Source organism: Hordeum vulgare, chromosome 5H (genome assembly GCF_904849725.1).
Source record: "Hordeum vulgare subsp. vulgare chromosome 5H, MorexV3_pseudomolecules_assembly, whole genome shotgun sequence".
Classification (NCBI taxonomy): domain Eukaryota; kingdom Viridiplantae; phylum Streptophyta; class Magnoliopsida; order Poales; family Poaceae; genus Hordeum; species Hordeum vulgare.
Window position 1 is genome coordinate 576,163,711 of NC_058522.1, and position 27,616 is coordinate 576,191,326.

The following is a 27,616-nucleotide window of genomic DNA, read 5'->3' on the forward strand; positions in this document are numbered from 1 at the left end:
TAAAACTTTTCCGTAAATAATTTTGCTAAGTTAAATTCTTGTTACTAGCAGGTGTTGAGCTATGGATCCCCAAGAACCACATGATCAGCACGCCGATCAGCTCGCGGAAATGGGTGAGGCGGAGAAGGAAAGATACATGTGCCAGATGATTTTTGAAGATGCAACGGCCATATATCATGATGACGACGGTGGGCATGCGTTTAGCAATCAATTTTTGAACGACTCCGGTGACGGAGCTGAGAATATAGAAGATGTAGTAGATGAAGAAGTGCCCTCCGGAACAAACTCTGCCAATGTATATCTCAAGTCACTGTTGACGCAACAATTAATTTGTATTGCACTTACTAACGAATCATTATTTTCCCGTTTAGGTGCCCTCCGGAACACCTAGCGCAAGTACTGAGACAAAGTCGAAACGAGGCCCGGCCGCAAGGTTGAAAGATACTGCAAGGTACTCGATCGATAAAGTTGCTGCTGATGGCAAACCACTGGAACCCCCAGAAACTTATCGCAAATTTGTAAATCAGTGCGGAGTTGTTGTAAGAGACCTGGTCCCGATCAACTTAATAGAATGGGATAAGCCGAAGACCGGCGCCAACGTTGGAGCTACTTATGTCGATGACAGATTGAAAAGAGTGCTTTGCGACACGGTCTGGCTAAATTTCAGCGTAGCGGAAGATAAGAAGAAGAAAGTCGAGGAGTGGGCTTTGAAGAAGATGGCCACACAATTCCAGAGGTGGAAGAAAGACTTGTGGAAGAAATATAAGGACGAAGATCCAGTTTTCACTGGGCACCTAGTGAAGATAAGAGACGTTTGGCCTGATTTTAAGGCGTACAAGAAATCGGGTGTCTTTACATCCCGATCAGCCACAAATACGGAGAATGCGAAGAAGAAGAAATATCACCATATTTTGGGGTCAGGTGGCTACATGACTGCCCTGCCTAGGTGGCGACGCTATGAAGATGCGCTTCTGAAAAGAAATATCATTCCACAGACACATGACTGGCCCGATAGGTCCAAGTTCTGGTTGTTCGCGCATGGGGCAACGTTGGACGCTGAGACTGGGATGATTGTTGCGGAGGGACCATGGTCGGAAAAAATAAGACAAGTCGTATCAGATCTAGAGAAGGCAATAGAAGCTGTTCGAAAAGGAACTTTTGTTCCCGATAGAGAGAACGACGAGTTGACGAAGGCACTCGGGAACCCCGAAAAGTGGGGACGAACACGAGGCTTTGGAGCCACTACCCCGTGGAACCAAGGGTTTCCGGCGGACCTTGGCACTTACAGAAGCCGTGGTAGAAGCAAGAGGAAGGCGCTGGAACGGATAGCGACATTAGAAGAAAAGGTGTCGTTTCTCTTGAAGAAAGGGGGACACCCTGTACCTGACACTGAAGAGGAGGAAGAAGATCCTGCACCTGACGCTGATAGGCAGCAATTAGAAGACGATCCTGTAGCAGATGCCGTCCCATCTCAGCATAGAAGCAGCGTGGGTTCCACGCAGCTGTAGCTAGAAGACGGTCCTGCAGTCGAACCGTCGGCGCCTCACTACCCCGTGGATGATGTCACGGAGAAGACAAACTGTGAGATACATATGCCAATGGGGAACATATCCTTCATGGTGGCGTCAGGCTATGCTTTACCGAATCAACCTGGAGCAACCTACCATGGTGGTCAGATTCCAGCATCCCATGCTCGTGTCGGGTTGTCAACAATTACGCCGGGATGCCAGTCAATTGAGCTTGATATTCCTGGAGGTGAAGGTGAGAAGACACTGGGAGAAATGGAGCTTGGTATCATCTTGTGGAAGAAGAAACACATCGTGTTTCCTAACGCGGCGCCAAGGCCACCGACTCCTCCAGGTACAATTATGCACCACCTCCAACAATTACTGAATGTTGCACCACATGTAAGCCTATTTTTAATAGTTTTTTCACTTTCGTACAGAGAATGCACGACCTCCAAGTCCACCCCCCAACGCACCTCCAAGTCCACCCCCCAACGCACCTCCAAGTCCACCCCACAACGAAGATAGGGAGCCCGAGGCCGAGTGTCCATCGCCCGTGCACTCGAGTGAGCCGACGGATGCGCGCACTACGGGTACGGCAAAGCGGAAGCTGCAGTTCAGAAGAAACGGGAGTCCTCCCAAGAAGAGAGAAAGGAAACCCAATAAAGTCAAGACTCCCCCGAAGTTACCAGGCCTGATGACTCCGGAGGAACTAGACGAGGCCGTGAAAGCCAAAAACAAAGCATGGTTCGCACGGTTTCCCCTGAAGCCCCCTCCAGACATCTGGAAGGAAACTCTAAAGAACGTACCAAAGTGGAAAATTGAGTGCACCATCGACAACTTATATTATCCTGAACCGCCGCCACCGCCGCCCCTTTCAGACTATGAACGGTTCATTGAAAAGATGCACACCGCACAGATGAAGCAGGCGGAGCAGATGAAGCAGGCGGAGCAGACGAAATGCGGGAAACAAGTTCCCCAGCTCGGACAACAAGAAGCACAGTCAATTGCCCCGCTCAAGGTGTTATCTGACCAGGCTTCAGTGTCCGGTCCACGCATGGGCGACGTAGGTTACGCTATTGCTGATGTGGTATATAAATATAAGCCCGAGCAGCCTCTGGTCGAAAATCCTAGTGCTCTAACAACCCAACTATGGAATTTACATGGTTGGTACTTGGAGGCCGCAAGGCAAAAGAGAGACTGTATCATGGCGGCAGTTCAGGATCAACACTACTTCGGAGAGTACGGTGTGGAGGTTGGGTTCGATGATTTTTTCCAGATGTACAATCAACGTGCCCTCGACAAAGCTATCGTCAGCTGCTACTGTTTGTAAGTGATTTATTTGTGTAATTTAATTATTTAGTTAAGCTCGCGTTCATTGCCCGTATAATTATCACTCACGAGACATTCTTTTTGTACGCTACTATGCAGAATGAAGATTCGTGAATGCAGGCTGGCAGGAATCTGGGACTTTGGGTTCATTGACCCGTATTCGTTTCATCAAGAGACAATAGAAAAGTTCAACAAGGATACACCGGATGATTTGCTAAGGTTTTTGAAGCGACAAAGTACCAAAAAAGAAATACTTTGGCCCTACGCATTCAAGTGAGTGTTACTGTCTTGTACACATTCCATTTTGCTTACCTGATGTTAAGTGTAATTGATGAGTATGCATGACTGCGTGTGTACACGTGCGCAGGTCCCACTTCATATTGTTCATCATTAGAATCGATCAAGGAGTGGTTGAAGTCTGGGACCCGTTAACCTGGGACGCTGACAAATGGAAGAGCGCGCGTCAGATGCTTCAAAGGTATATATATATCGGCCTCTTTCGTTCATCGGCCTCTTTTTCGTTCATTTCCTGATATCAAGTAAGTAATAATTAACTCTTGTATTCATTTTTCTTTGTCGGCCAGGGTTTGGCAAATGTTCATCAAGGAAGAACCCGGTACATGGGCAGACAAGCTCCACTTTCAGATTAACAAAGTAAGTAGTACTACGTACCCTGGTTTCAATACCATTACCATTCTCTTGATTATTATTAATTTGACTGAATTATGTTCTCGTATATAGGGCGTCCCGCAACAACCACAGGGCACTGATTATTGTGGATACTACGTTTGCGAGTACATTCACAGGATTATCAATGAGAAATCCCGTACTTCCAGAAATCTAGAGGTACGTAACCGGATCTTCATAACTTTATTTATGTTGCCATCAATTATGTTAGTTTTGTTCATAACTTAATTGTTTTCATCTACTTCTTTTAAAGCTGCAACGAAAGCGGGCGATGCTAAGACCAATCCAACGTTGCAAGGCAGTTGCAGAGGAATTGGCAAGATTTCTCCTCACGCAAGTCATAGATGAAGGCGGAGAATTTTTCCATCCTATGAACCAATAGCCAGCTCCCTTCTCTATGCAAGTATAAAGCTATATATAGGAAACGAACTTCAAATTATGTAATGATAATCGGTCCAGTACTTCGTGTTACATGTATATATGTACTTTTATTTGGTGCATCAACATTTAACCGCAAACACGGAATCGGAGAAACACTTAACCGCAAACACGGAATCGGTGTTTCCGGATACGTGTTTCCGATTACGTGTTCGTAAAAAACGAAACACGGACACACGGAATCGGAAAGACGTAAACGGAAATACGAAACTGGAAACACGTAAACGAAAACCCTGAAAATACGGAACACGGAAACACCGAAATACGGAATCGGAAACCCTGAAAAGAAAAGGAAAAAAAAAGCATTAGGACCGGTTGGTGTTACCAACCGGTCCTAAAGGTCCTCCGCCTGCGCGCACTTTTCGGCGCCCACGTGGAGGCCTTTAGCACCGGTTTGTAAGAGACCGGTGCTAAAGTGGGGGGCCTTTAGTCCCGGATACGTAGCACCGGATGTGTATCCGGGTCCAAAGGCCCTTACCAACCGGTTCTAATACCCCTTTCTCCACTAGTGGACGCCCTTGAGCGTCGCCGTCGGCGCGGTCGGCCTGGGCCAACCGAGGGGTTTCCCCCAATCCGAATCTCCTCCACCGGCTTCACCTGCAGGAAGGGCCCCCGCAACCACGCCGATACCGTCAAGAATCTACATGAGAGAGGCCCATAGATCAGGACCTGGGGGCGCAGGTGGTGGCGTGGGCAGCGGTCGACGAAGGAAAACATCACACCTCCATAACGACGCTTCCAAGAAAGATAGCGGCACCCGCGGACGTCGTCGTCGCGGCTCCGATGAAGACCGGAGCAAGGATTTCTCCCGGAGCTGCGCTGGATATCCACCGCCACCAACCGCTGAGCATGGCCGCCACGCACCATCACGACCCCAGCCAAGGCCACTGCACCGCGCGCCCTGGACACTGCTCGTGCCCAGCCGACCAGCGCAGCCACGCCCGACTGCCGCTCCCTACCATCAGGGCCGAGTGCCCCGCCAGATCCGGCCATGGAGCCCCGGATCCGCCCTCCGCCGCCGCCGATTGGCGATATCACACCGGATCCCGCAACCGCCGATGCGGGGCGCCGCCGTCAAAGCCCGAGGGCCGACGCGAGGGGCCCTGCCGCCGCCATCCCCGAGGCGCACGCGGCTTCGCCGGGGTCCCCTCCGGCAGCGGCGAAGCGGGAGGGGGGCGAAGAGGTGGTCCGGTGGCGGCGCGGTCTGAACAAAGATCTCAGCAGAGGCAGGAGTTGCCGGAGCTCTTGATGATGGCGGCGGACTGGACGGGGCGGCCGCTCGCTCAGGTATTTGCCGACGGGACGGGGCGTAGGGGTGGCAGGGAAGGAGGCGGGGCGGCTAGCCATGCATTTCTCCGGGATGGCGGCGGACGGTCGGGGTCGCCGGCTGGTCGCGGATCAGACGCCGCCCCCGAGAGATGCGGATCGGCTGTTCTGTTCTCCCGTGACCCGGCCTTTTTGTGGGACCTTACATGACTAGGAGCAACGATATATGTTGTCTAGATGGTGACTTTAGTCTTACTGATGTATTACTTTGTAAAGTATTTATAAATAATTAATAAAATGACTGCATGCATGCACAGGTCGGGGGTCTTTCTCCTTTTCTAAAAAAACAAGGGGGTGAGAGAGAGCGATCGTGTACAACCGTCGTGGCCGAGAATGCCGTGCAGGCGAGGCGGGCGTGCGCACGAAGTGCATGTGCTGCTGATCGAGCCGAAGGAGTCGGCCAAGGCTGTTGTTCCTCAGGCGCTCCACGTGTATTGGACTTCCAACACAGAGTCCCATGATGCTCCTAATCTATGGTAATATCATACATCATTGGAAGGGATATTAGATCTGGAAGAATCGTCATTTCTTTCATTTCTTTGGCACACATCCTTGCATGTATCATTTTCCCCGATGCCTTTCATTCTCAGAGGTCTTCGTCAAGTTCTAGACCAGGAACCACTTTTAAGCATTAAATGTATATAGCACTGACACGCTCTTGCAACTAATCATCGATATTTTGTGATGTTTACTCCTTTTTCAAAAAAAAAAATTGTGATGTTTAAGCATATCCATGCTGAGGTCTAAGCGTGGAATGTAGACTATGAAATTCGCAGAGCTAAGAAGTGAAGGATTTATATAAGTGAGTGGATGTCGCTATGGATGGGAAAATGGGTGAAGAATAATGTAGCCATGGGAAGCAGACATGAGTCGGGCACTAATTGTTTAGGTCAGTGATATGAAATTGGTCTGTCCTCGCGCATCAATTGGAGCATAGTGCACTTACACATGAATGTAAATTGTAAGGGGAGGGTACTTTTTATGTACACTTCCTTAAAAGGATATGTTGTGTTCATAAAATGAGCATCGACGCTTGTCCAATTGCTATGGATGAAGAAAAATCATCAAGAGTTAAAGATACATAAGCATGCCTGAGTTAAACACTTGATGGCCACAAGACATCTCAAGAAGGTAAAATCATTGTTGCATTAACAGTTTCAGTGAACTATATGTGAGAAAAATCTTTCCTAGACGCATGAACAATCAGCTTATCCTAGCACACGCGTGTATTGTCTGAGCGGCAAAGAGTATACTCAGGTCGCAAGGGGTCAGACACCACCCGGTAGCTCGCGGCCGCACTGACTGGGCGCTGCATTGTATAGGTTGCCGGAGCTACAGCTCACCGGTGGGTGTTGCGAGATTCTATGTCTGAGTGCTACAAGTGATCACCGTGGTGATGTCGGTGTGTGCAGATTCTGTAACTAGCATCGCGGAATTGCGATGCTGCATAGGCAGGGCCGGCTCTGGCCCAAGGGCCCATGTTTTGCGGGGGCCCATCACTGCGTATATGTGTGTATACTTCTGTTGTTATATGGGTTGAAAAAATGTATCTGATCGGGAGAGGAAAAGGCATCGGATCGGGAAAGAAAAAGGCATCAATCGATCGTCCAGATTCCACAATGTGTGCCTGTTCGATCGTCGCCTTGCCTCGGCCGCGTGCCTGCATCGCTGCGCAGTTGCGCCTCCGACAGTCCGCCTTGACCCCGTGAGTGGTGCGTCTGCAGTGGAGATCGCCCATGCCATGAATCCGTGTCCCTGATCGTCCATTCACTCAAGGTAATCTGAACACTATGTGTTTGCCTACATATTTTCCTAGTGCCCTAGTCCTGTTAGATTAGTTGATCTGATTACTATTTACAATCTTAGGTGTTACAATGCCACCGAGACAAAAGTCCGATGCTGCGAAAAGAAAACAAAAAAAAGAGAATCAACTAGTTGAATCATAAAAAGGTGATTTAAATAGGTTTTTTCCGGTGGTAAATAGTGTTGGTAATCAAAGGCAAGAATCTGAAACCAGACAAGATGATGATCATAATTCAAATGACGACCCTGAAATATTTTTTGTGAAGAACTGAAATATTATTACCGATGAACTCATAAGAACTTAGTTCTTATTTGAGGTAATCAAAGTAACAAAGAATATTATTTGTTATATTTCGCTACTTCTTTATTTCTTTTGTCATGATATGACATAACTTAAGCTCTTATCAATTATTTATAGACGTCTTTAAATAAAAATATGTTGTTAGATGTAAACTTTAATATTTTACGCATGTATATTTATAGATGTGTACATATTTATTATCCGCAAGGGCCTATTTTTAAACTTCGCCCTAGGGCCCCGGAAAATATAGAGCCGGTCCTGTGCATAGGCCAACAGACAAGCTGCGAGGCCTGTTACAGGTGAGGAGCAGTGAGCAAGTGTGCTATGAGGTCTTGGTGGCGGTGACTGGGTGCTGCAACGGCAACCACATACGATGGGTGCCGACCAGTGCTGCGAGGACGATGATGTTGAAGCACAGAGGGCAGGCATGCACTTCGCTGCGAGGGCGTGCGTAAGAATGGGTGAACCAAAGGGATGCACCGAGTCAACAAGCTGGCAAGCTGATCATGGACCTACATGCATGCGTGATCGACTAACTTGGGAGGGGACCGATAGATGCCCTATTGCTTTCGTTTCAAACATGGCAACGTGATGTTCAACGCATTCCAAGGAGAGTTCCTGCTCGACGCCCGAGTGCGTCAAAATGACGAACTTTCGCTATAGGTCACACAAAATGGGCTGCCACCCCGGTTTGATCCACCAATCGGGACTAAAGGTTCATACAAACGGTTGCACGAACGCCCGCCATCACACCTTAGTCCCGGTTTGATCCACCAACCGGGACTAAAGGAGATACGAACGGTTGCCGGCCTATTAGTCTCGGTTCTTGACTGAAACCGAGACAAAAGGAGTGAGACGAACTGGGACCAATGTCCCACGATGCCCGACCGGCGCCCTGGCCTCACGAACCGGGACCAATGTCACCATAGGTCCCGGTTCGTATGTGAACCGGGACTAATAGGATTTCAAGACCTGGACCAAAGCCCTCTTCTCTACTAGTGGTACCAGCACACCAGAACAGAAATCGTCGCTGATGAAGAGACACGTAGATCAGAAGGATCCAACCTGAAGACACGCGAACGTAAACAAACAAAGAACTGATCTGAATAGATCCATTAATGAAAATTGTCGATCGAATCCCATGAGAACTGCCGAAGACACACATCCACACGTCCTCCGACGATGTTAGATGTATCCCCGGAATAAAGGCTAGGTGGGGATAAGCTTGCTTCATCTTCAAGGAGACATCACTGTCTCAGCTTCCTGAGCAACACATAAACCCTAACAAAACACAAAGATACATCTAAGAACAGAGCCCTTCTGCCAGTAATGGTCAGTATCCACCACCTCTCCATGGTCCTAGAGCCACAGGAGACTAGGCGGACCGGTGCCAGCAGGAGGTAGAGGAACCCTAGGTGTTTTTGTAAGAGACGACGGAGGCTGGGTGTGGAGGCCGGCTCTAGTCTGTATGTAGTTTGTAATTTTTGGTAACTGCTGGGAATCTGGCAGTGCTAGCTGCTAGTCTATCGCAATATCAAATGAGATAATACATTAAGTCTAAACAAGTCCTCATTTCTTTGGTTGGTTGTCTCGTCCTCCCTTGTAGTATTTCGCCCGATGTCTTCTATTATCAAAGCTCTTTGCCATGTTCTTGACCAGAAACCAATATTAAGCATTGAAATGTATGTCGTAGGGGGTCCTATACTAGTGGTGTCATGGTCGGCAGCAATGGCCAAGGTTGATCGGAATTGTAGGAGGGGCTAACCCATGTAGGGGGGGCCATCAATACAAAGATTGGGCAAAACTCCATAATTGTTGTTTCATCACGTGGCAATGATGTAACAGTAGTACATTAGCAGCGGGAGTGGGAGGGTAGGCATTTCCCAGGTTGGCCCTAGGGAAGCTCCGCCGCTGATCAGCGGCATATGAATTTCTTGAAGCCATAGACAGAGCGACAAATGTGAAGAAAGATAATTGCGACACTATGCTGAATTGAGGATTTTTGTCCAAAAGGACCCCCTTTCGAATGGAATTGTTAAAAAAGACCACCTTCCAGTGCAAATGGTCAAAAAGACCCCCACCCCGGGCGGCGGCAGGCGCGCCAGGCGGCACGTGGCACCTGCCGCCACCGCAGGAGGCGGCCGGGGGTCCTGCCGCCACGGCCCCTGGCGGCCGGGGCCTGCCGCCACCGCCCCTGGCGGCCGGCGCGGAAACCCGTTCCACCCACTCACGCCCGTAACGGACAAGGCCTGGTGGGGCCTGCCGCCTCGGTAGCAGGCGGCCAGGTGCAGCCTGCCGCCTCGGTAGCAGGCGGCCAGGTGCAGCCGGTTGGGCCCCGCCGCCTCGGGAGCAGGCGTCCAGGTGCAACTGTTGCTGATTGATTGCGCTGATTCCGATGCTCTTTCCCGCTCGAATTTTTCTCCGCGGCCGGCCTGAACTGTGTGATTTTTTCCCGCTCTCCACCGACGAAACAGTGCGAAATTTACTCCTTTATAAGCGAACCGCGTCGCTGCCTCCTCTCTCACTCTCTTCTCCTGTCATTGCCTCCCGTGTCACTCTTCTTTCCCACTCTCTTCTCTTTCTCACTCTCTTCTCTTTCTCACTCCGTATGAATGTTTATGTGGCGATTTAGGACGGATTAAAGTGAGATTTTGAAGACGTTGTAGTTGAAGAAAAGATAGATCAAGGTAAGAGCTTTCCATATCTGTTGGTTGTGTTTGCATGCATGATGTATTTATTTTGTTTGATTAGTTACTAAGTATGTGTTTTCTTTTGTCTTAGAGAGCGTATTATCACTTTTGTGGAACTATTTTGAAGACGTTGTAGTTGAAGAAAAGATAGATCAAGGTAAGAGCTTTGCATTTCTGTTGGTCGTGTTTGCATGCATGATGTTTTTATTTTGTTTGATTAGTTGCTAAGTATGTGTTTTCTTTTGTCTTAGGGAGCGTATTATCACTTTTGTGGAACTATTTTGTCATGCGATATGAACTACTAAGTTGAAGATCAAGGTATGAGACTTTGTTCATATTTCTGTTCATGTGATAATAGGTCGACTATGTTCATATATTACCGATGATTTGTTCGTGTTTGCATGCAACTCGTATTTAGAAAGGAGCCGGAAAAATGCCAATGTAACTAGCATTTCTGTAAAAAACATGTAATAATATGTTAGCTCCATTAGTATTATTACATGCAAGACGCGTGTGTAGTATATTTGTTTATTTGATAATTTGTCAACCCCGTCGAAATATGACTCGTGATATATATATATATATATATATATATATATATATATATATATATATATATATATATATATATATATATATATGCATGCAGTATGTATTTTTAGACTTTTGCTAGCACGGAAATAATTATGTGTGTAATATTTTTGTTCATATGAAAATAGGTGGAATTCGCTGATATTATTCTGGTGATATACTATATTCGGAAGGATATCCATATTTAAACCAGAGGTATGAATGACATATTGTAATTCATCTTCTATTTATTTTATAGATGTATTGTCACGATAAATGATACAATATAAATTATTATGCGTAGATGTAATGGATGTTGTTAAATTGTTATATGTAAAAAAGATAAGTAATGGATGTTGTTATTACAATGTAAATATAAAAATATGATTTTTAATGGACTAACGATGTAAATATGGCTGCTCGTTAGGTACTATGGAAAATTTGTTAGTGTTTTATGGGCACATCGTACGTGAGGGTCCTTCTGGTGTGGATGTGTCTAGGTGCGGGATGACTACGGTTGTAGTGAAAGACATGGTTAATGTAGAGTATGCGGCAGTTAGAAGGTGCATCCGATCGGTGTTTGGTTCAGCGATGAATGGAAAAAAAATGACCCTGGAGGCTTTCGTGGTTGAGGGAGGAAATCGTTGGGTTTTGCGACGGGTTACCGGTGAAAGAGCATGGGCGTCGTACATGGGTTTTGCAAGCAATCCCAATAACTCCATGTATGGACAACCCATGGTTTATGTGGAGTTCATTTCTGCCAGTGATGTCGCCGAGTGCAGTAGCGGTGCCGGTGAGGCCGAGTTGGCCGCAACTGTAGCCCCCGACGCCGGCCCATCGGAACCAAGCGGTGGCGAACATATGGCCATAACTGTAGCCCCCGACGCCGGCCCAACGGAACCAACAGGTGGCCATCAAGTGTATGACACGGGATATTGGTCTGCGGTCGTTGACATGAGCGAACATGTCGAGGGATTGCCGGAGGCGCTAGATGATGACGATGATGGTCATTCTTCTGCGTCTTCGGAATCAGATGATGATGAAGTTGTTCCTCCTGAGAATGTGGTCGCTGCAGCAATCAACCCAGAGTTTTTACAGGTTATGAGCATCACCAATGAATTTCACTCTGTTGCTGGCCTAGACGCGGGGAGTCTGGCCGTTGGACAGATTTTCCCAGATAAGAAATCTGCTAAACAAGCAATACATAGCTATGCAATTGCTATACACAGGCAACATAGAGTGAAGCAGTCTGATAAAAAGGAGTTGAAGCTCATATGCATCCATCGCGAAGCGGGTTGCCGCGGAAGAGTTATTGCTCGCCAGAAGCCTGGGGTATGTCAGCCATGGCATGTCACAAAAATAGAGCAACATGGTTGTGAGCAAACCGGCACTCTTTCAGAGCACCGCAACGTGACTGCAGAATATGTGTCACAGGTGATGCAAACCATTGTGCAGCAAAGTCTTAATATTAGTATTAGGGCTTTGCGTGCAACTGCATCTGATCTGATTGGTTTCCCTGTCAGCTATAGCAAGGCTCGTCATGCAAAGGAAAAGATATTTCAGAGGTTGTATGGAACCTATGAGGAGGCGTACTCTTTTGCCCCTAGAATGCTGCATCAGATTTCAGTTGCTAATAGGGGGACTCAAGTTTTCCGGAAAGAACGTCCAAATCCATTGAACCCGGACGAGCAAATCCTGGATCGCTTATTCTGGGCATTCGCCCAGACTATACAAGCATTCAAGCATTGTCGTCCGGTTGTATCAATTGATGGTACATTTCTCACAGGAAAGTACAAGGGCACACTCTTAGTGGCGATGGCAGCTGATGCAAACAATCAACTTCTTCCTATTGCCTATGCACTAGTGGAGAGCGAAAACAAACATAGTTGGCTATGGTTCCTATGTTGCCTGAAGATGGGTGTCATCAAAGACCGGGAAGGGGTTTGCATCATCTCTGATCGCAACACCGGACTATTAAGCGCGCTTGAGATAATTAAGGCTTCACAAGATCCAAATTGGGGGTGGCCCGATCTGGAGACAAGGTGGTGCATGAGGCATTTGGCAGCTAATTTTTATTCGAAATTCAAAAACAAAGATTGGTTCAAGCTATTCAAGAGGATGTGCATGCAGAAAACTACAGCAAAAATGAGTGCTATCTGGGCAGGTATCAATGGTCAGATCGAGCGCGCATCCCTCCAGGCGAGAGAAGACCGGAGGAGTCGTCGAAGAGCAATAAATTTGAGCCAGTGGATTAATGAGAACTGTCCCAATTTGTACAAGTGGGCGCAGTCTCATGACACTGGCGCTAGATACGGTATAATGACAAGCAACATGTCCAAGGTGTACAATGGTGTTCTTAAAGGGGTGAGGGCACTACCTATCACAGCACTAATTGATGAAACTTGGAACCGGACTGTGTCATACTTTGCAGATAGAGTCACCGTTGCCAAGGCGCTAGTTGATTTGAACAAGACCTGGTCTGAGAAGATGCAAAGACATCTTGATGACAAAGCAAAGAAGTCGCAAAGACATGGGTGCAGGCAGGTAGATGCACTTAGGAATAAATGGGAAGTTAGTGTGCGAGCAAAGTTTGTGAATGGTCACCACAGGGGAGCAAAAAAACAAGCTGTGACGCTTGGCGCAACCTCGTGTGAGTGCACTTGCAACAAGCCCAAGCTTCTGGGATATCCTTGTAGTCACGTATTGCGGGCAGCTGCAGATCAACAAATTAGTGTCGAGTCGTACGTATCACCATACTTCAACATGCACAATTTGTACAACACTTGGAACGGTGAGTTTTGGGCATGGGGCATTGATACGAACTACAAGCAATTATGGCCAGAAGGCACCACATGGGTTCCAGATCCCGAATTGATGCGAACCAGCAAGGGACGACGTCAGTCTAGGCGTCATCGCAATGACATGGACCACAGCCAGTTGGGAGAACCAAGGCGATGCCGCGTATGTAGGTGTGCTGGTCACCCGCGTAGGGACTGTCCGTATCGTAACAACAACACTGCGTGATGTAATATTCGGAACATGTATTTTAATTTAATCGTGATGTAATATTCGGAACATGTATTTTAATTTAATCGTGATGTAATATTCGGAACATGTATTTTAATTTAATCGTGATGTAATATTCGGAACATGTATTTTAATTTAATCGTGATGTAATATTCGGAACATGTATTTTAATTTAATCGTGATGTAATATTCGGAATATTTAATTTTTTTCATCGTGATTGCAGGTTATGGCTGAAATGCCCCAGCTTTTGAATGGTTATCATGACAACCACCACCGTTGCCAGCTTTTCATAAATCCAAATCATGAAAATCCTCCTCAGACCTTCCGGCTTCGAACTGTAAAGACGCCCTGGTCAATAGAGAATCGGTTCCTTGAACACCTTGAGGCTTATGGACTCCTACATTTTGCGAACATCGCAGCTCGTCGAGGTAGTTTTACTGCCGACCCATCCCTTTTGACATCCCTCGTTGATAGATGGAGACCGGAGACCCACACATTTCACTTTCGATGTGGAGAGCTTGCACCTACTCTAAAAGATGTGTCAATGATCACAGCTTTACCAATTAGAGGTGTGCCAGTGGTACATCCACGAGTTTCTCCTAATTGGCCAGCAGATGTCTCTGCCCGTCTGAGGCTCGAAATGCCCATATCAGATCGTTCTGGTCCGCCTCGAGGTGTCCCACACAGCTGGCTTCGTATTAACTTCGAAATTTTATCTACCCATGCTGATCCTGAGACAACGAAGAGACACTTGTTTGCGTATTTGTTGTGGCTCTTCGGTGTGATGTTTCCTAATTCTCACGGGGATGTAGTTTTGCCTGGTCTCATCTATTTTGCCGCAAAGATAGTTGACGAACCTTTACCCCAAAATCCACCATATAGCTTTGGTTCTGCTTTGCTTTCTCACACATACCGAGGGTTGTGTGATGCCACTCAAAAAACGGCATTCACATCTAAAGCTCCATTACTTTGTGTCTCTTACGAGTTTCTACAGTTGTGGTCCTGGGAATACTTACCTGTAGGACGACCGCAGATAGTAGAACCCGCAACCCCGTACAACTATGGTGAGGGTGTTGTAACTATGTCCACTCGGTGGATGCTGGGTCGAAAAAAATGGTCTACTAAAATTGCAAAAAATTGTTACCCCATATACCATGATCAGTTTGAGCTTCTTAACGACTCACTAATAACATGGAACCCGTGGACTGAGGCGCACATTGATATGGTATTTGGTTCGCAACACATGCCAGTGGAATGCGTGAGAGATAGTGCCTTTTGGATGACTCGCTGCAATTTACTCTATCTATGGTTTGTGGAACCGTATAATCCTGACCGTGTCATGAGACAGTTCGGTCTATATCAAGATATTCCACCACCGGTTCCAAGATGTATCGACGAAGAAACTCATAAGTAAGTAAGATGTGACCTAGCTAAATAGATATTCCATCAACTATTCTTGATTTTTTTTTGTTATCTATAATTACAGGATGAGCAATATGGGCAGATCTGGTGTGGACTGGAATGCAGAAAACATTGAATGGATAAATCAGTGGAATAATGAAGCTCTACAAAATATAGTGCCTCAGCAACGGTAATTTTACTAATGTTAATTTAATTATGTGCTTATAAAATACAGAATGTGATGTCAAATTAGTAATGTTAATTTATTTATGCAGAACGTACGATGCAACTACGACAGAAGCGTACTATAATTGGTATCGCATGAGCACGCGTACTAGACTGACGAGCGAACCACGTACGATGCCAACACATCCAACGCATATGGAACAGTTGCAGACACGGATGGACACATCATCAGCTTACTATCGTGACTCCGCGGTAATAATCAACATCTTGCTATTCAGGTCCATCATTTCATAAACAATTTAACCAACGAAGAACGATTATTTTCAGATTGATATTTGCACCCAAGTACAAGCGATGGCGAGTGAAGGAATGCGAGCCGAGGGAAGTGATCCTAAACGCAGGTCGTGGTTTAAAAAAATTAGCGAATTCGTGAGCACAAGGATTACAAGATGCGGTACAGAGAACGACGTTGTCACTGCAGCGTACAACATTCCGGAACCGAGGTCAGCTAGACCGAGTGGGGCGCCGTCGTCGTCCATGCGGTGGGCAGAGGGTCGTAATACTATGCCGACACTTCCACGACATGACTCTTCTCTACCAATACATGGGCAGACATCAGAGGTAAATGCTCCAGATGTAGGATCGACACCCGAACAGACTCATTTCGTGGAGCAGGATGCATATACAGCATATGACGCACACATTCAAGGATCTCAGCCATATGTGCCCACACGAGGGATTAGGATGCCCGAGGAGAATCGTTGGGCTGAGACAAGCGAGGGAGCACAAAGCTACAACAGCGGACAGGTATGTACAATTATAATAAGCAATTACACATCTTTTTGCTACACACAATTTATTTTAAAAACATTTTTTCGTGGACCAGGAAATTAATGATCCATCATGGGGAGATGAACATACCCAGCGTGGCGTACAGAAAGAAATACTCACAGAAACCCATGATACTCAATGCACGCTCCCAGGAATGATAAATGATTTTTTCGGGCAGGACGTTATTGGTCCATCTTACATCAATTCTGAGTCACAACCATTCACCTACAATTTAGAATCATCGTCTCAATATGGATTTCAGACTCCGCCACCTATGCATCAGTCGCAGACACAGGAACACGAGGGACAGTACGGTCGTGGTCTTCGTGAACACAGACCCCCTGATCGATTGTCACCCTCCGGTCGTCGGGCAAGGCCAGCTGGTCGTCGTCGCATAGGGTGATTCGTCTATGTATGTGTGCGAACAATTGCATCTCTCTATGTCAGTTTCAAACTTTCAGATGTACGTACAAGACATCTATGTAGTTTCATGAAATAAAAGTTCGCGATATATTTGAAGTTGCTTCCATGAAATAAGATACATAAAATAACATACATAAAATAACATACATAAAATAACATACATAAAATAAGATACATTAAGATGTAGAGTTCATAAAAAAAACTACATAAAGTCGTCGTCATCCTTCGACGATGCAGAGCTCTCTCCCTTTGACGAAGCGCTACTCTTGGCCTTCGATGATGATGCGCTCTTGGCCTTCGTCGATGACGCGCTCTTGGTACTCGGCATGAAGATATCGTCTTCGTCCTCACTATCGTCAATCCACAAGAAGGGATGTTTTACTCCACCTCCACCGCGTATGTGTTGGCCTTTCTTCTTCCATCTTTCATTCAACCGCAGAAGTTCTTTCCGAATCTCCTCATATGTCCTTGCAGGCCACCCCTTCCTAGCTAATGCGTGGGCAACCTCATTCAGTAGCGTGTCACTACTGATGAGTTCGTCCCATGAAACTATTCTATTATCTATCTTGAAATTGCTAGCTAAGCGCAGAAGACACTCGGACATACCACTATGAAAACTACGATCGAAAGGATAATGAGACATTTTCAGCACACTCCTTACCGACCTTGGTCTGTAGGGGGTTTTATAGGTGCAGCAGAGCGAGACGAATAACTAATGGCGGGAAAACGAGGCGGGAAAGCGAGGGCGGGAAAGCAAGGGCGGGAAAACAAGGGCGGGAACAAACTGGCGGCAAAGCTATACGCGGGATAAAATGGCGGGAAAGCGAGGCGGGAAATAAATGGCGGGATAAAATGAACATACACGTAGCTGAAATTAAGATACCCATTGCGGAAACTAAGATACAATTTGCCGAAATTAAGATACATCTTGCAGAAATAAGATACAACTAAGACAACTTAACATACAATAAAATAAATCTACTGAGTCCAACGTGGATATTTTCCTTTTCCATCACCAGCTTCTTCTGCTGCCTTGGCGGCACGAGCCCTTTCTCTCTTTCTCTCCCTCTCAGCTTCACGGGCCTGTTCCCGCTGTCTGTAAACCTCCTCCAGCCGAAGTTTCTCTTCTTGATTTTTCCTTTTCATCTCATCAAGAAAAGCCCTCTGCTCCACACAGTAATCTTCCCACTCTTTCTTCTGCTCTGCTTTCTCCTCTGCTTCAGCCTTCTCACGACGCTCTTCCAAGTCCAAGCTAGCCCATGCACGGCGACCTCTTTCACGAATCTCGGTCACCGCCCAGTCCGGCATTTCCGTGTCAATCCAACGATAGTACATGCAGAGAGGAGGAGGAGACTAAAGGATGGATCAGATTCAAGTAAACAATAAAATCAAATAACAATAATCTGGATGACTAGAGCATACCGGAGGCCTGACGTACGCAGAAATAGATTCGGGTGGATCAGATTCATAATTGGCGCACATGAAAAACTTCATGCCCAACCAATCTGAAAAATCCGTCACCTCCTTCACCTTGCAGACATCTCCGCACCAACACCGAACTGCTTCCACCCCCCGAGGCAAGCTTGCACTCTGCATTTTCCTAGGCCTAATGCTCTGATCCGAACAAGGCAAACTCATACTGACTATGGAGGTGCAGGTGCTTTGAAGTCTGTCTGATGGTGAAGAGAGTTTCACTCCCTGCCTCCTTTTATAGGCTCTGTCGGATGTCTACGCGGGAAAAAAGGGCGCGAAAACGAGAAACTGCAGCGGGAAACTTAGGCGGGAAAATTAGGCGGGAAACTATTGCACTGCTCGTCCGTCGTTATCGCGTGTACATTCTAAAATAAGTCCATATACATCCATATGTAGTCTTGTAGTACGAACTCTTAAAAGACTTATATTTAGGAAATCTCCCTCCGTAAAAAATAAACTCCCTCCGTTCCTAAATATAAGGCATTTTAGAGATTGTACAATAAACTACATACGGATGTACATAGACATCTTTAGAGTATAGATTCACTCATTTTGCTCCGTATGTAGTATCCCAGTGAAATACCTAAAAGGTCTTATATTTTGGAACAGAGGGACTACATCTAATACTGCAGGCAAGTTAGAGCGGAAAATTTTGGGCACTGTTTTGTCGGTGGAGAGCGGGAAAAATTTCGACGGTGCACACTGCGTGGGAATCAGCCGGTGGAGAGCGGGAAAAATGTGACTGTCTCAGCGTAGGAATCAGTGCGGGCAGCGGAATTCCGCGCAGTCCCAGCACGGCAACAGTGCCCGCCGCCTCCTCCCGAGGCGGCCTGTCCCACCTGGCCGCCATATGCCGAGGCGGCAGGGCCCGCCCCTGATTCCCGTTACGTCGCCGAGCATAGGAACGGAATCTCCCGCCAGCCGCCTTGCCTAGTGGCGGCAGCTCTGTCGGCCGCCTGCGCGCGTGGCGGCAGGCCCCGGCCGCCTCGGGCCGTGGCGGCAGGTGCCACGTGCCGCCTGGCGCGCCTGCCGCCACCGGTGGAGCTGGTCCTTTCCCCCTTTAGCACTCGCGGGTGGTCTTTTTTGGCATTCACGTTCGCGAGGGGGTCTTTTTGGACAAAAATCCCTGAATTGATGGCAGCTGCACGAATATGGTGATAGTAGGTCCAATGGGCACTGCCGGGAAGCCAAGGCTGGCAACAGTCTATGCTCCTGGTTAACAGGTTCATGCTAGATGAGTCGTCATTTCTTCGGCTAATTGTTTTGTTCTCCCTTTTAGCATTTCTCCCGATGTCTTCCAATCTCAAAGCTCTTTGCCCTGTTCTCGATCATAAATCAATATAAGCGTTGAATGTATGTAGTGTTGGCACGCTCTTCTAACTAAATATCTTGCTTTTGGTGATGTATAAGTGAACCTATTAATCTATTATACTGATGCTAAGACACAAGTGTAGACTACGAAACTGTCCAACTAACAAGTGAAGAGATTATATAGGATGTTGCTACAGATAGACTGAGAGTGGGTGAAGAACTAATGCACACCATGTTTCGTGAGCAGATCCAACCTGGCTTTAATTATTATATATCTGAGTGAATGTTTTAAAAATTTATCTGCCTCTTGAATCAATTGTAACGTCGACAGTTAGGCTTAGGTAGGGGGTCGAGGGTTCCTTTTCTTCTATGACATGAAGATATATAGTTCATACCAAAACTCTCTTGAGAAGATATGTTTTCTTCATGAAGTGTGTATAAAAGTTCTTCCAATTGCAACGGATGAAAAAAAATGTATAATTTGCATTTCAATCCTAGATGAAACCATCAAAAGTTAAATATAAAGAATGTCTGAGTTAAACACTTTTTCGCAAAAATATCAGATATATTTTTAAAGTTTACTGGATGTACAAAGCATCTCAAACATAATAAAAATTACATCGCGATTCCGTGACCACCTGACGGCCACCACTGTTGCCAGAACGAGATGCCAAAGCGCTGCTGTCGCCTCTCCCCTACCGGAGCCGACTAGACATTGTCGATGACAGAAGTGAATTCCTCCTGCCCATAACGACCAGTACCCTGAATCCTTTGTTCTCGCTATTGAACCATTACATAGATCTCAAGCACCTGATATCAAATCGTGTCACATGTCGAGAAACTCTAACCACCGCCCCAACGAAACAATAGGAATTCACGCCGGACCTCTGTCGAACGAATCCTGAAATATAAACTCGAAGAAGAAGCTTCACCATCCACCTAAACGCCGCATCTGAAAGGACTAAAAAACACTAACATACACTACTAACCTGAGCATATGCCTCGGGATTCCCCTACCCGCCATAGGCCACCAGAGCTGCTGGTGAAGGGGATGCAAATCTACGGGCTCTTCGATGAAGCTTGAAGGGCAGAGTTTGCCCTAGCTGCCTAGGGTTAGGGGAGAAAAATGAGAGGAAGAGATAGACTGGTTGTTAATTTCTCAAGAAGAAAAGTGATTATTCCTTAAAAATGTGATAAATTACACGTGATAAAATGCTTTATTGAAAGAAATGAACCAGTACACATATGGTTTGATGGGCAAAGAGCTGGTTTGAGTGGTCAGGCGATATCGTACATCATTGGAATTTCCTTGTATTAGGACAATGCCCGCGCGTTGCTACCGGCACGAGGCGAAAAAGGCCTTAAGCATGTTACAACAAGCATTAAAGTTTCTCTTCCCTCATCCCACCTTTTCCTCTACCGATGCTATTCCAAAGCATTTCCAAGATCAAATTTAAGCACCTAACAAAAAGAAGCAAATAATTTATTGCAACAGTACCTAAATATTCTCATGGTTCCGAATCAATTATGTGAAATATCTGTACTATTAATGATACACAAACATTTGAGCTGTTTCTAACTTGCACGCCACACAAATATTGTGGAAGCAAGGTTCAAAGCTGGATTACTGAGCCAACCAGTGCATGGAACCCAAGAGCCATGGTCGGCAGGTCTATGAATTTCTCAAAGCCATAGAGAGAGCCACAAATCTGTAGAAAGATAACTGCGACACAATGCACTGTGACACAATGCTGGGTTGATGGCAGCTGCACGAACATGGTTATAGGTCGAAGGAGCACCCCCGCGAAGTCTAGGCTGGAATCCGTCGATGCTCCTAAATAATAAGTTCACAATAGATGAGTCGTCGTTTCTTTGGCTGATTGTTTCGTGCTCCCTTGCAGCATTTCTCCCGATGTCTTCCATTCTCAAAGGTCTTTGTCATCTAGCTTTTTGTGATGTATAAGTGAACCAATTATATTGATACTAAGCCACAAGTGTGGAGCGTAGACTATGAAACACTCCAGCTAATAAGCGAAAAGATTATATAGGTGTGGGGATTGTTGCTAAAGATGGACTGAGAGTGGGTGAATAAATAATACACACCACGTTTCGTGAGCACATTCAAGCTGGTTGTTAGCTACTCCCTCCGTCTCAAAATAACTGTCTCAACTTTATACTAGCTCTGTTACTAAATTTTACTAAGCTTGGGAGACTTATTTTGGGACGGAGGGAGTATTATATATCTCCGCAAGTTATCTGCCTCATGAATCAATTGTAACATCGCCACTTATGCTTAGGTAGGCAGTAGGGGTTAGGGTGCCTTTTCATTTAAGACGTTAATAGTTCATACCAAAACACTCTTAAGGATATAAAGTGTGTATAAAATCTCCTCCAATTGTGACTGATGAAGAAAAGCACATGCCGTGCATCTCAATCCAAGATGCAACCATCAAAAGTTAAAAATACATACAAATATCTGAGTTACACAACTGAATGGCTGCTAAACATTTCTCAAGAAGATAAGTCATTATTTCATCAAAAATTGCGGTAAACTACACATGAGAAAATACTTTCCTAAAGGCCTGAATCAGTGCACGTACGGTTAGAACGGCAAAGAGCTTGTTTGGATGGTCAGGCGACACATACACTACCGATACTAGATAATACCCCGCGCGTTGCTGCGGCATTCATAGTGCGACAATTTGGATTAAGTATTCATGCTAATAATTCAAACATAATATCAATAATAGATGTACATGTGGCTAATCATATAAGGTCTCAATTAGAGGAAAATGGTTTAGAGGTAGAAGTTTTCTTATTCAAGAGAAAACATAAGTTCATAACTCTTAGTTGGGCCCGGCTCCCATCTTCATCGACCCCACTGGCGGCGATGTCGACGTCAAGGACAAGGGCAGTGTGCGGGCACAGACTTTTTTTATGTTTTAATTAATGTTTAATAGATTTAAGTGCACTTTGGTCGGCGGTTGACCGACCACTAATGTTTAATTATGTTTATTTCTCCTACGTGTTGTTTTTTCTATGCGGGTAAATTTGGGTCCGTCTCTCGTTGGGCGCTCAAATCGACCCATATGAAAATGCGGACGCGCACGTCCGTCCGGCCAACCCAAACGAATGAAAAACTAACAAAATGTGCTTCTGCTTTTATCGACGCGTTGAAGTTGCTCTTAGGCTAGTAACATACCTATATGTGTGGTGTCATGCAAGCTTTCATACTCCCTCCGTTCCTAAATATAAGTCTTTTAAGAGGTTTCATTAGAAGGACTACATACGGATGTATATAGACATACTTTAGAGTATATATTCATTTATTTTGCTTTGTATGTAGCTCTCTAGTAAAATCTCTAAAAAGACTTATATTTAGAAACGAAGGGAGTAATGGATAGTAAGATATGTGTTGTATTTGACTTTTGATGGTTTGCTTCCGGGGCCTCAGCTCGAGCATATTTGACTTTTGGCCGGCCCCTCGCCCATGAAATTGTACGAGACAATCAGGTGACTCGTTGACTTGCAATCTTGCACTATGACTGCAAGGCTATTTGGCTAAATGACGACTCATTTAGACTCATTTTGCATTGGACGCATTATGTTACGGTAACATATTATGTCACCACAAACACATTCCTCTTTCTTAATTATTTCTCACATAAAAAAATTTGTCTTGGAAAGGGTTATGTTACTAGCTAAGTTAATCGTAGTGGAAAGCTTTAGACATGCTGTTACAGCTTATTGAGGCCCAAACCCCAAGGGAACGAATCAACCTTGATTATCACGGTCTACTTGAAACATTGTCAGGCTTCTCATCTTCAAGAGTGAGACGGGTTCGTTTCAAGGAACCCAAAATAGGATCATGTATGCGGTCATAATCATCTAGCCAAAATTTACGTTTTGTGTATTCAATGTTCAAAAATTATTTTGAGAACAAGGAAAGTAAAACACATTCAAAGCTCCAAAATGGGTCCGATGGTTTGCTTATCGTAGCACTCGCCCGCTGTCAACGCTAACTGAACTGAACTGTCTCCATGACATCTAGTCACTCACTAGACGTAGCCGCTATGCATTAGTTTGTCTGTTTCCTCCGGTGTCAACTGTCGGTGTTTCATCAGACAGTGCAACTGATCAAGTCTCTAATCACTAGAGAATTAATTATTGTTGTGCACTTGAGGTGCCATCGCAATTAGAGAGGCTGCATGCTGTTCAACAGTGTTTCGTTTCTTTGTCATCAGTTATAACCAGCCTGATGCTATTATCTCGGCACACATAGATCAGGTCTGTACCTGTTGCTGCCCATGGACAACTGAGGTATAATTTCTCTTCCTTTTCTTCCGGGAAAAGAAATATATACATCTACAGTTATATCAACTAATCATCGCGAACACAGTCACGACAGATACGACTGAGTGTGTCTTGTTACTTGTTAGTTGTGCACACATTTACTGAAATTCCAGCATATGAATTCGGCACACTTTGCTTAACTCGGACCAGTTCTTGAATTCTCCCCTGGCGACAAATAAGATACGTCATAAGGACAAAGCATCAACAGATTGACATGAGGATAACATGAGATTAAAGAAATCTGCTTTGCTTAACTGATTTTTATTCTTATTTTTTGCTTCGAACATGAAACAATGATACTTCTCAGTCCAAGAAGCATTGTTGTCATTGCAATTGTAGAAGTAGGGTACACTTGTCATCCAAACTGGTCGAAGAAAATCTTTGGTATTCAATTTGAGCAATGCGGAAAGCTCTCTTTTTCCACTGTAGCCACATGGAATTACTAGCCCTCCAATTGTCATCACAGCTGCCAATGAATCCAAAATCCACCTTATCTAACACATTGGCATTCAAAGCAGAGGAAGCCCACTTCTATACCCACTTCAACGCCACTTTCTTTAGATGGAGCGAAGGCATTCAAGTGGATAGCATTGTTTCACAACCCTGCAGTAATACAATGCTCTCAGCTCGAGCACACAACATGATCAATTGGAAGGTTACTCGAACTGGCAACAAGTTGTTAACAGCTTCCCCTTGTACACTTGCTCTCAGAGTCATTCACAGACACCAATTGTGCATCCAAAGTAGTTATGTTTCTTATAAGATAGCCCTTGTCATCTTCAATAGAACACAGTTTCTTTACCATCATTCATCTGAACTTGGCGGAATGAATGCAGTGCACTCACAAAGACAGAGGGAATCTTGACCATCTGCAACAGTCTCGGGTAACTTCAGTTTCTGTTCCCTGCTGTGACAAAGAGATGTTTCAGTGCACGTAAGAATTTCAGTGTTTATACATAGACAAAGTGTGTAAGGCTACAGATTCTTCTGTTACATCATTAATTTACTTATATTTTCATACAAGCAGTGAAGGACTGAAGGTGAGATATGATACTGTTTCATGAACACCATCTAATAGTGGTAAGCTTTAGAAAGCATGCAAAGATGCCTTTTTAGTGCACAAAAATTTCAAACCACAAATATGGGCATTGCAGCACTATATAATGCCCTTGTTATAATGTAACCGGCACAAAAGCCCCTGGTAGAAGTGAAAATATTACAACATCATACTAACATGTCAATCTGCCATTGAATTCTTGTCCTGTGATTTATGCAAATTAGACATGTTACCAACACATTTCAAGAAAAGCTCAAATCAATGAGAATAAACACGCACATACATACACACTATGATCACGACAACAAGCTCCCGTCAGCTTCTCCTTGCACGCTTGCCATCATCAGGTTACTATTCCAGTAAAAACAAATGAAGACTTGAATGGTCAGGTGCTCCAGCGGTTCATATAGAAGAAAAGAGTCATGCACTTATCCTCAAGATACGATCCCTTGCACTATTCCATTGCGCATCCAAAGTAGTGATTTTGCTCATAAGAGGGACCTTGTAATCCTCCATGATGTCCTCACCGTCATTTACCATAGATTGTTTAAATGACTGTAATGCAGTGACAAGAGAGGAAGTTTCTTCTGTGCTCACGGGACAATCATCCACAACATTGTCTTGAGTAACTTTAGTTTTTGATGCCTCCTGTGGAAGAGAGGGGTTCCAGCGTCAGTAAGAAATTGAAGTTCTTGTACAGACAAACGATATGGCATCAATTTATTTATGTTCTTACGCAAGCAGTGAAGGTGAATGAAATATGATGCTGTTCCACCAATGTCATCTCATAGCGCAAACATTAGAAAGTATGACTAGAGATCTTCTTAGTGGACAAAAAAAATGTAAATCTGAAAGCATCATATAATATCCCTGTCATGGAGCTGTCACAAAAACGGATGGTGAAAATTCAAAATATGACATCCAGGTGCTAATATGCAATCTGTAACTGAATTCATATGCAATGATGATACAGACAAGACATATTAATGTGTCCATAAGAGATTTCTAGCAGATTTTCATACCAAGAAAATAATCTAATCTCTCATCAAGTAACCTAATTATGTACAATCTACAGACAGAAGAAAATTTCACACATAAGCCTGGGATCACCTTGCTTTGCACCAGAGAGGGATGCCATGTCATGACGTAGGGCTGGGTCTCGTCATTATAACAGAATGCACCCTTAAAGAGCTTCTTCGTCTCTGCTGTTTCCAGGCATAAGGATAGGAACACCTCAGAAGGATCTGAAGGCTTGCCATAGTAAATAGTCATATACACAAAGCCGTCGATGGCGGCCACAAGAAGCCCATAAACATACTCTACCTCTACTGAGTAGTCCTCAGCGAGCTCCTTCAAAATCGGGCGCAATGGAAACTCCTTGGACATCATCCACCTCCCATCTAGAGAGCCATCATCAGTTTCAGTTATCCAAAGCCAAGCAGCAAGTTTGGTCTCCTTCATATGTACGACACAGAGCTTCTCATCTGTTGTCTGGCAAACCTTGATTGATGCGTATAATGGCGTTGGCGGATTCATAACAGAGAACTGAAAGGTGGCCGTGTTGAGCTTGAGGATGCAGTCTCCTCTCCAGTGTGCCCAGCAGACGAACCCGCGCATCACCGAGCCCATCATGTTCCTATCTCTCTCAGGCAGCAGCAGTGCCTCGGCCTCTGGAAAAACCTGCCACTCCATTGTGCGCGGCGAGAAGACGGCCACTCTCATGCGCGTCCATTTCTTGTCGTGGCCGACGCAGAGCACACGCGACGACTTTGGATCGTCGTCACAGGCGAGCGTCAAGAACTCAATTCCTTGTGTGGCGACTCTGTCCTGTGGCGTTGGCGCCGGGACGAAGATTTTGAGGGCTTGAGTTACAGGGTTGTAGGGGGCGAGCCCGCCACTCGGGTTGATGAGGCAAAGGTAGCCCTTGTAGTCTGGATCCGAGGTTTTGATCTCCCAACAGCCGTTGCTGGGGCGGTCCAACTGCAAGAAATCGGCGGCGAGGAGATCCGGGTCGGAGCGGCGCCATGGGGAGTGGGAGGGGGAGGTCAGGATTACCTTCATGTGTTTCGCACTGAAGAAGGCGAGGACGTCCGGCGGGTGGAGCTCGCTGAAGCTGCGGCGGAACGCGCGGGACGAGCGGGCGGCGTTGCGGAAGGCGGGGTGGCTGTAGGCGGCGTGGATGAGGCTCGGGAGGGACGGGAGGCGGAGGAAGATCGCGCGGAGGAGGTCTTCGCTGAGATCTGTTATAGTGGTGGGGGCGGGCGGCGGCGGCGGGGAAGCCATGGCCGACGGCAGCGGCGAGTCTGGCGGCGGCCGCCGAGCGTGTGGGGAATGGCGTCCTCCGCAGTGGTGCTCGTGCTACTACGATAAGCTCCGCGCGGGCCAGGGGCGGGCCCAAAGCCCATTATCGTCAGGCTGAAACCCAGGAAGCTAATCCATTGAGTATGTGTTTTTCTTTCCATTTTGTTCTTAGAAAAAAAAAATAGAACTTCAAATACGTGAAGGTCATCTTTGGCTATATGATTGTCAAGGCAGACGTTGCCCTCTAGTGACTTGTCTTGAAACCAAAGCATCCACATCTATTTATTTATTTCAAAATGTTAATTATCCTACATTCATTAAGAAAAAAAGAGATGCCCGGTTAATTTGGAAAAATCGAATGAAAACCAAATTACCTAGTTAATTATAAAAAACCGGGCAAAAATCATCACAACCGTTGAACGGCACACATAAGGAACTCCACGCACATCATTCCAAAGAAGGCCTCCGCGAGACAGTACACAGGCATCATCGTCATCACTTCTCCCCTAGAGGCGTCATCCATCACTTCTCCCCTAGAGGCGTCATCGTCATCCCTATACTCTGAGCAAACGACTTTGACTTTGCCGCCGGCGATCATGG

The 27,616-nt window shown here is 45.7% G+C and overlaps 1 protein-coding gene and 1 long non-coding RNA gene across 13 annotated transcripts; one reads left to right on the top strand and one right to left on the bottom strand.

The window, feature by feature from the left end:
- The first annotated feature begins 15,993 nt into the window (after positions 1-15,993).
- Positions 15,994-16,617, top strand: LOC123399486. Its single transcript, XR_006610380.1, has 2 exons — positions 15,994-16,074; positions 16,154-16,617. It is a non-coding gene; the product is annotated as an uncharacterized LOC123399486 (long non-coding RNA).
- A 6,837-nt stretch (positions 16,618-23,454) lies between these two features.
- On the bottom strand, positions 23,455-27,038 carry LOC123395028. 12 transcript variants are annotated; one of them, XR_006609647.1, is made up of 4 exons: positions 25,826-27,038; positions 24,999-25,363; positions 23,914-24,565; positions 23,455-23,823 (listed from the first exon to the last, which is right to left on the bottom strand). XR_006609647.1 is itself a non-coding variant. In XM_045089942.1 (3 exons), exons 1-3 carry the CDS (start codon positions 26,996-26,998, stop codon positions 25,136-25,138), a joined length of 1,326 nt encoding a protein of 441 aa, XP_044945877.1. In that variant the 5' UTR covers positions 26,999-27,038; the 3' UTR covers positions 24,785-25,135. The 12 variants fall into 12 exon arrangements, 3 of the variants coding, with proteins under 3 accessions (XP_044945877.1, XP_044945875.1, XP_044945878.1); XR_006609654.1 differs by lacking the exons at positions 23,455-23,823; positions 23,914-24,565 and adding an exon at positions 25,452-25,563 and having other exon boundaries at positions 25,271-25,363; positions 25,826-25,959; positions 26,039-27,038; XR_006609653.1 differs by lacking the exons at positions 23,455-23,823; positions 23,914-24,565 and adding an exon at positions 25,452-25,596 and having other exon boundaries at positions 25,271-25,363; positions 25,826-25,959; positions 26,039-27,038.
- Positions 27,039-27,616: the final 578 nt, after the last annotated feature.

Excerpts from the sequence above, each read along its gene's own strand:
- LOC123395028 (XM_045089940.1), bottom strand. The coding sequence starts at position 26,998 with ATGGCTTCCCCGCCGCCGCCGCCCGCCCCCACCACTATAACAGATCTC. Across the intron at positions 25,364-25,825 it reads CCTCTCTGGTGCAAAGCAAG|GAGGCATCAAAAACTAAAGT; the intron begins GTGATCCCAGGC and ends TCTCTTCCACAG.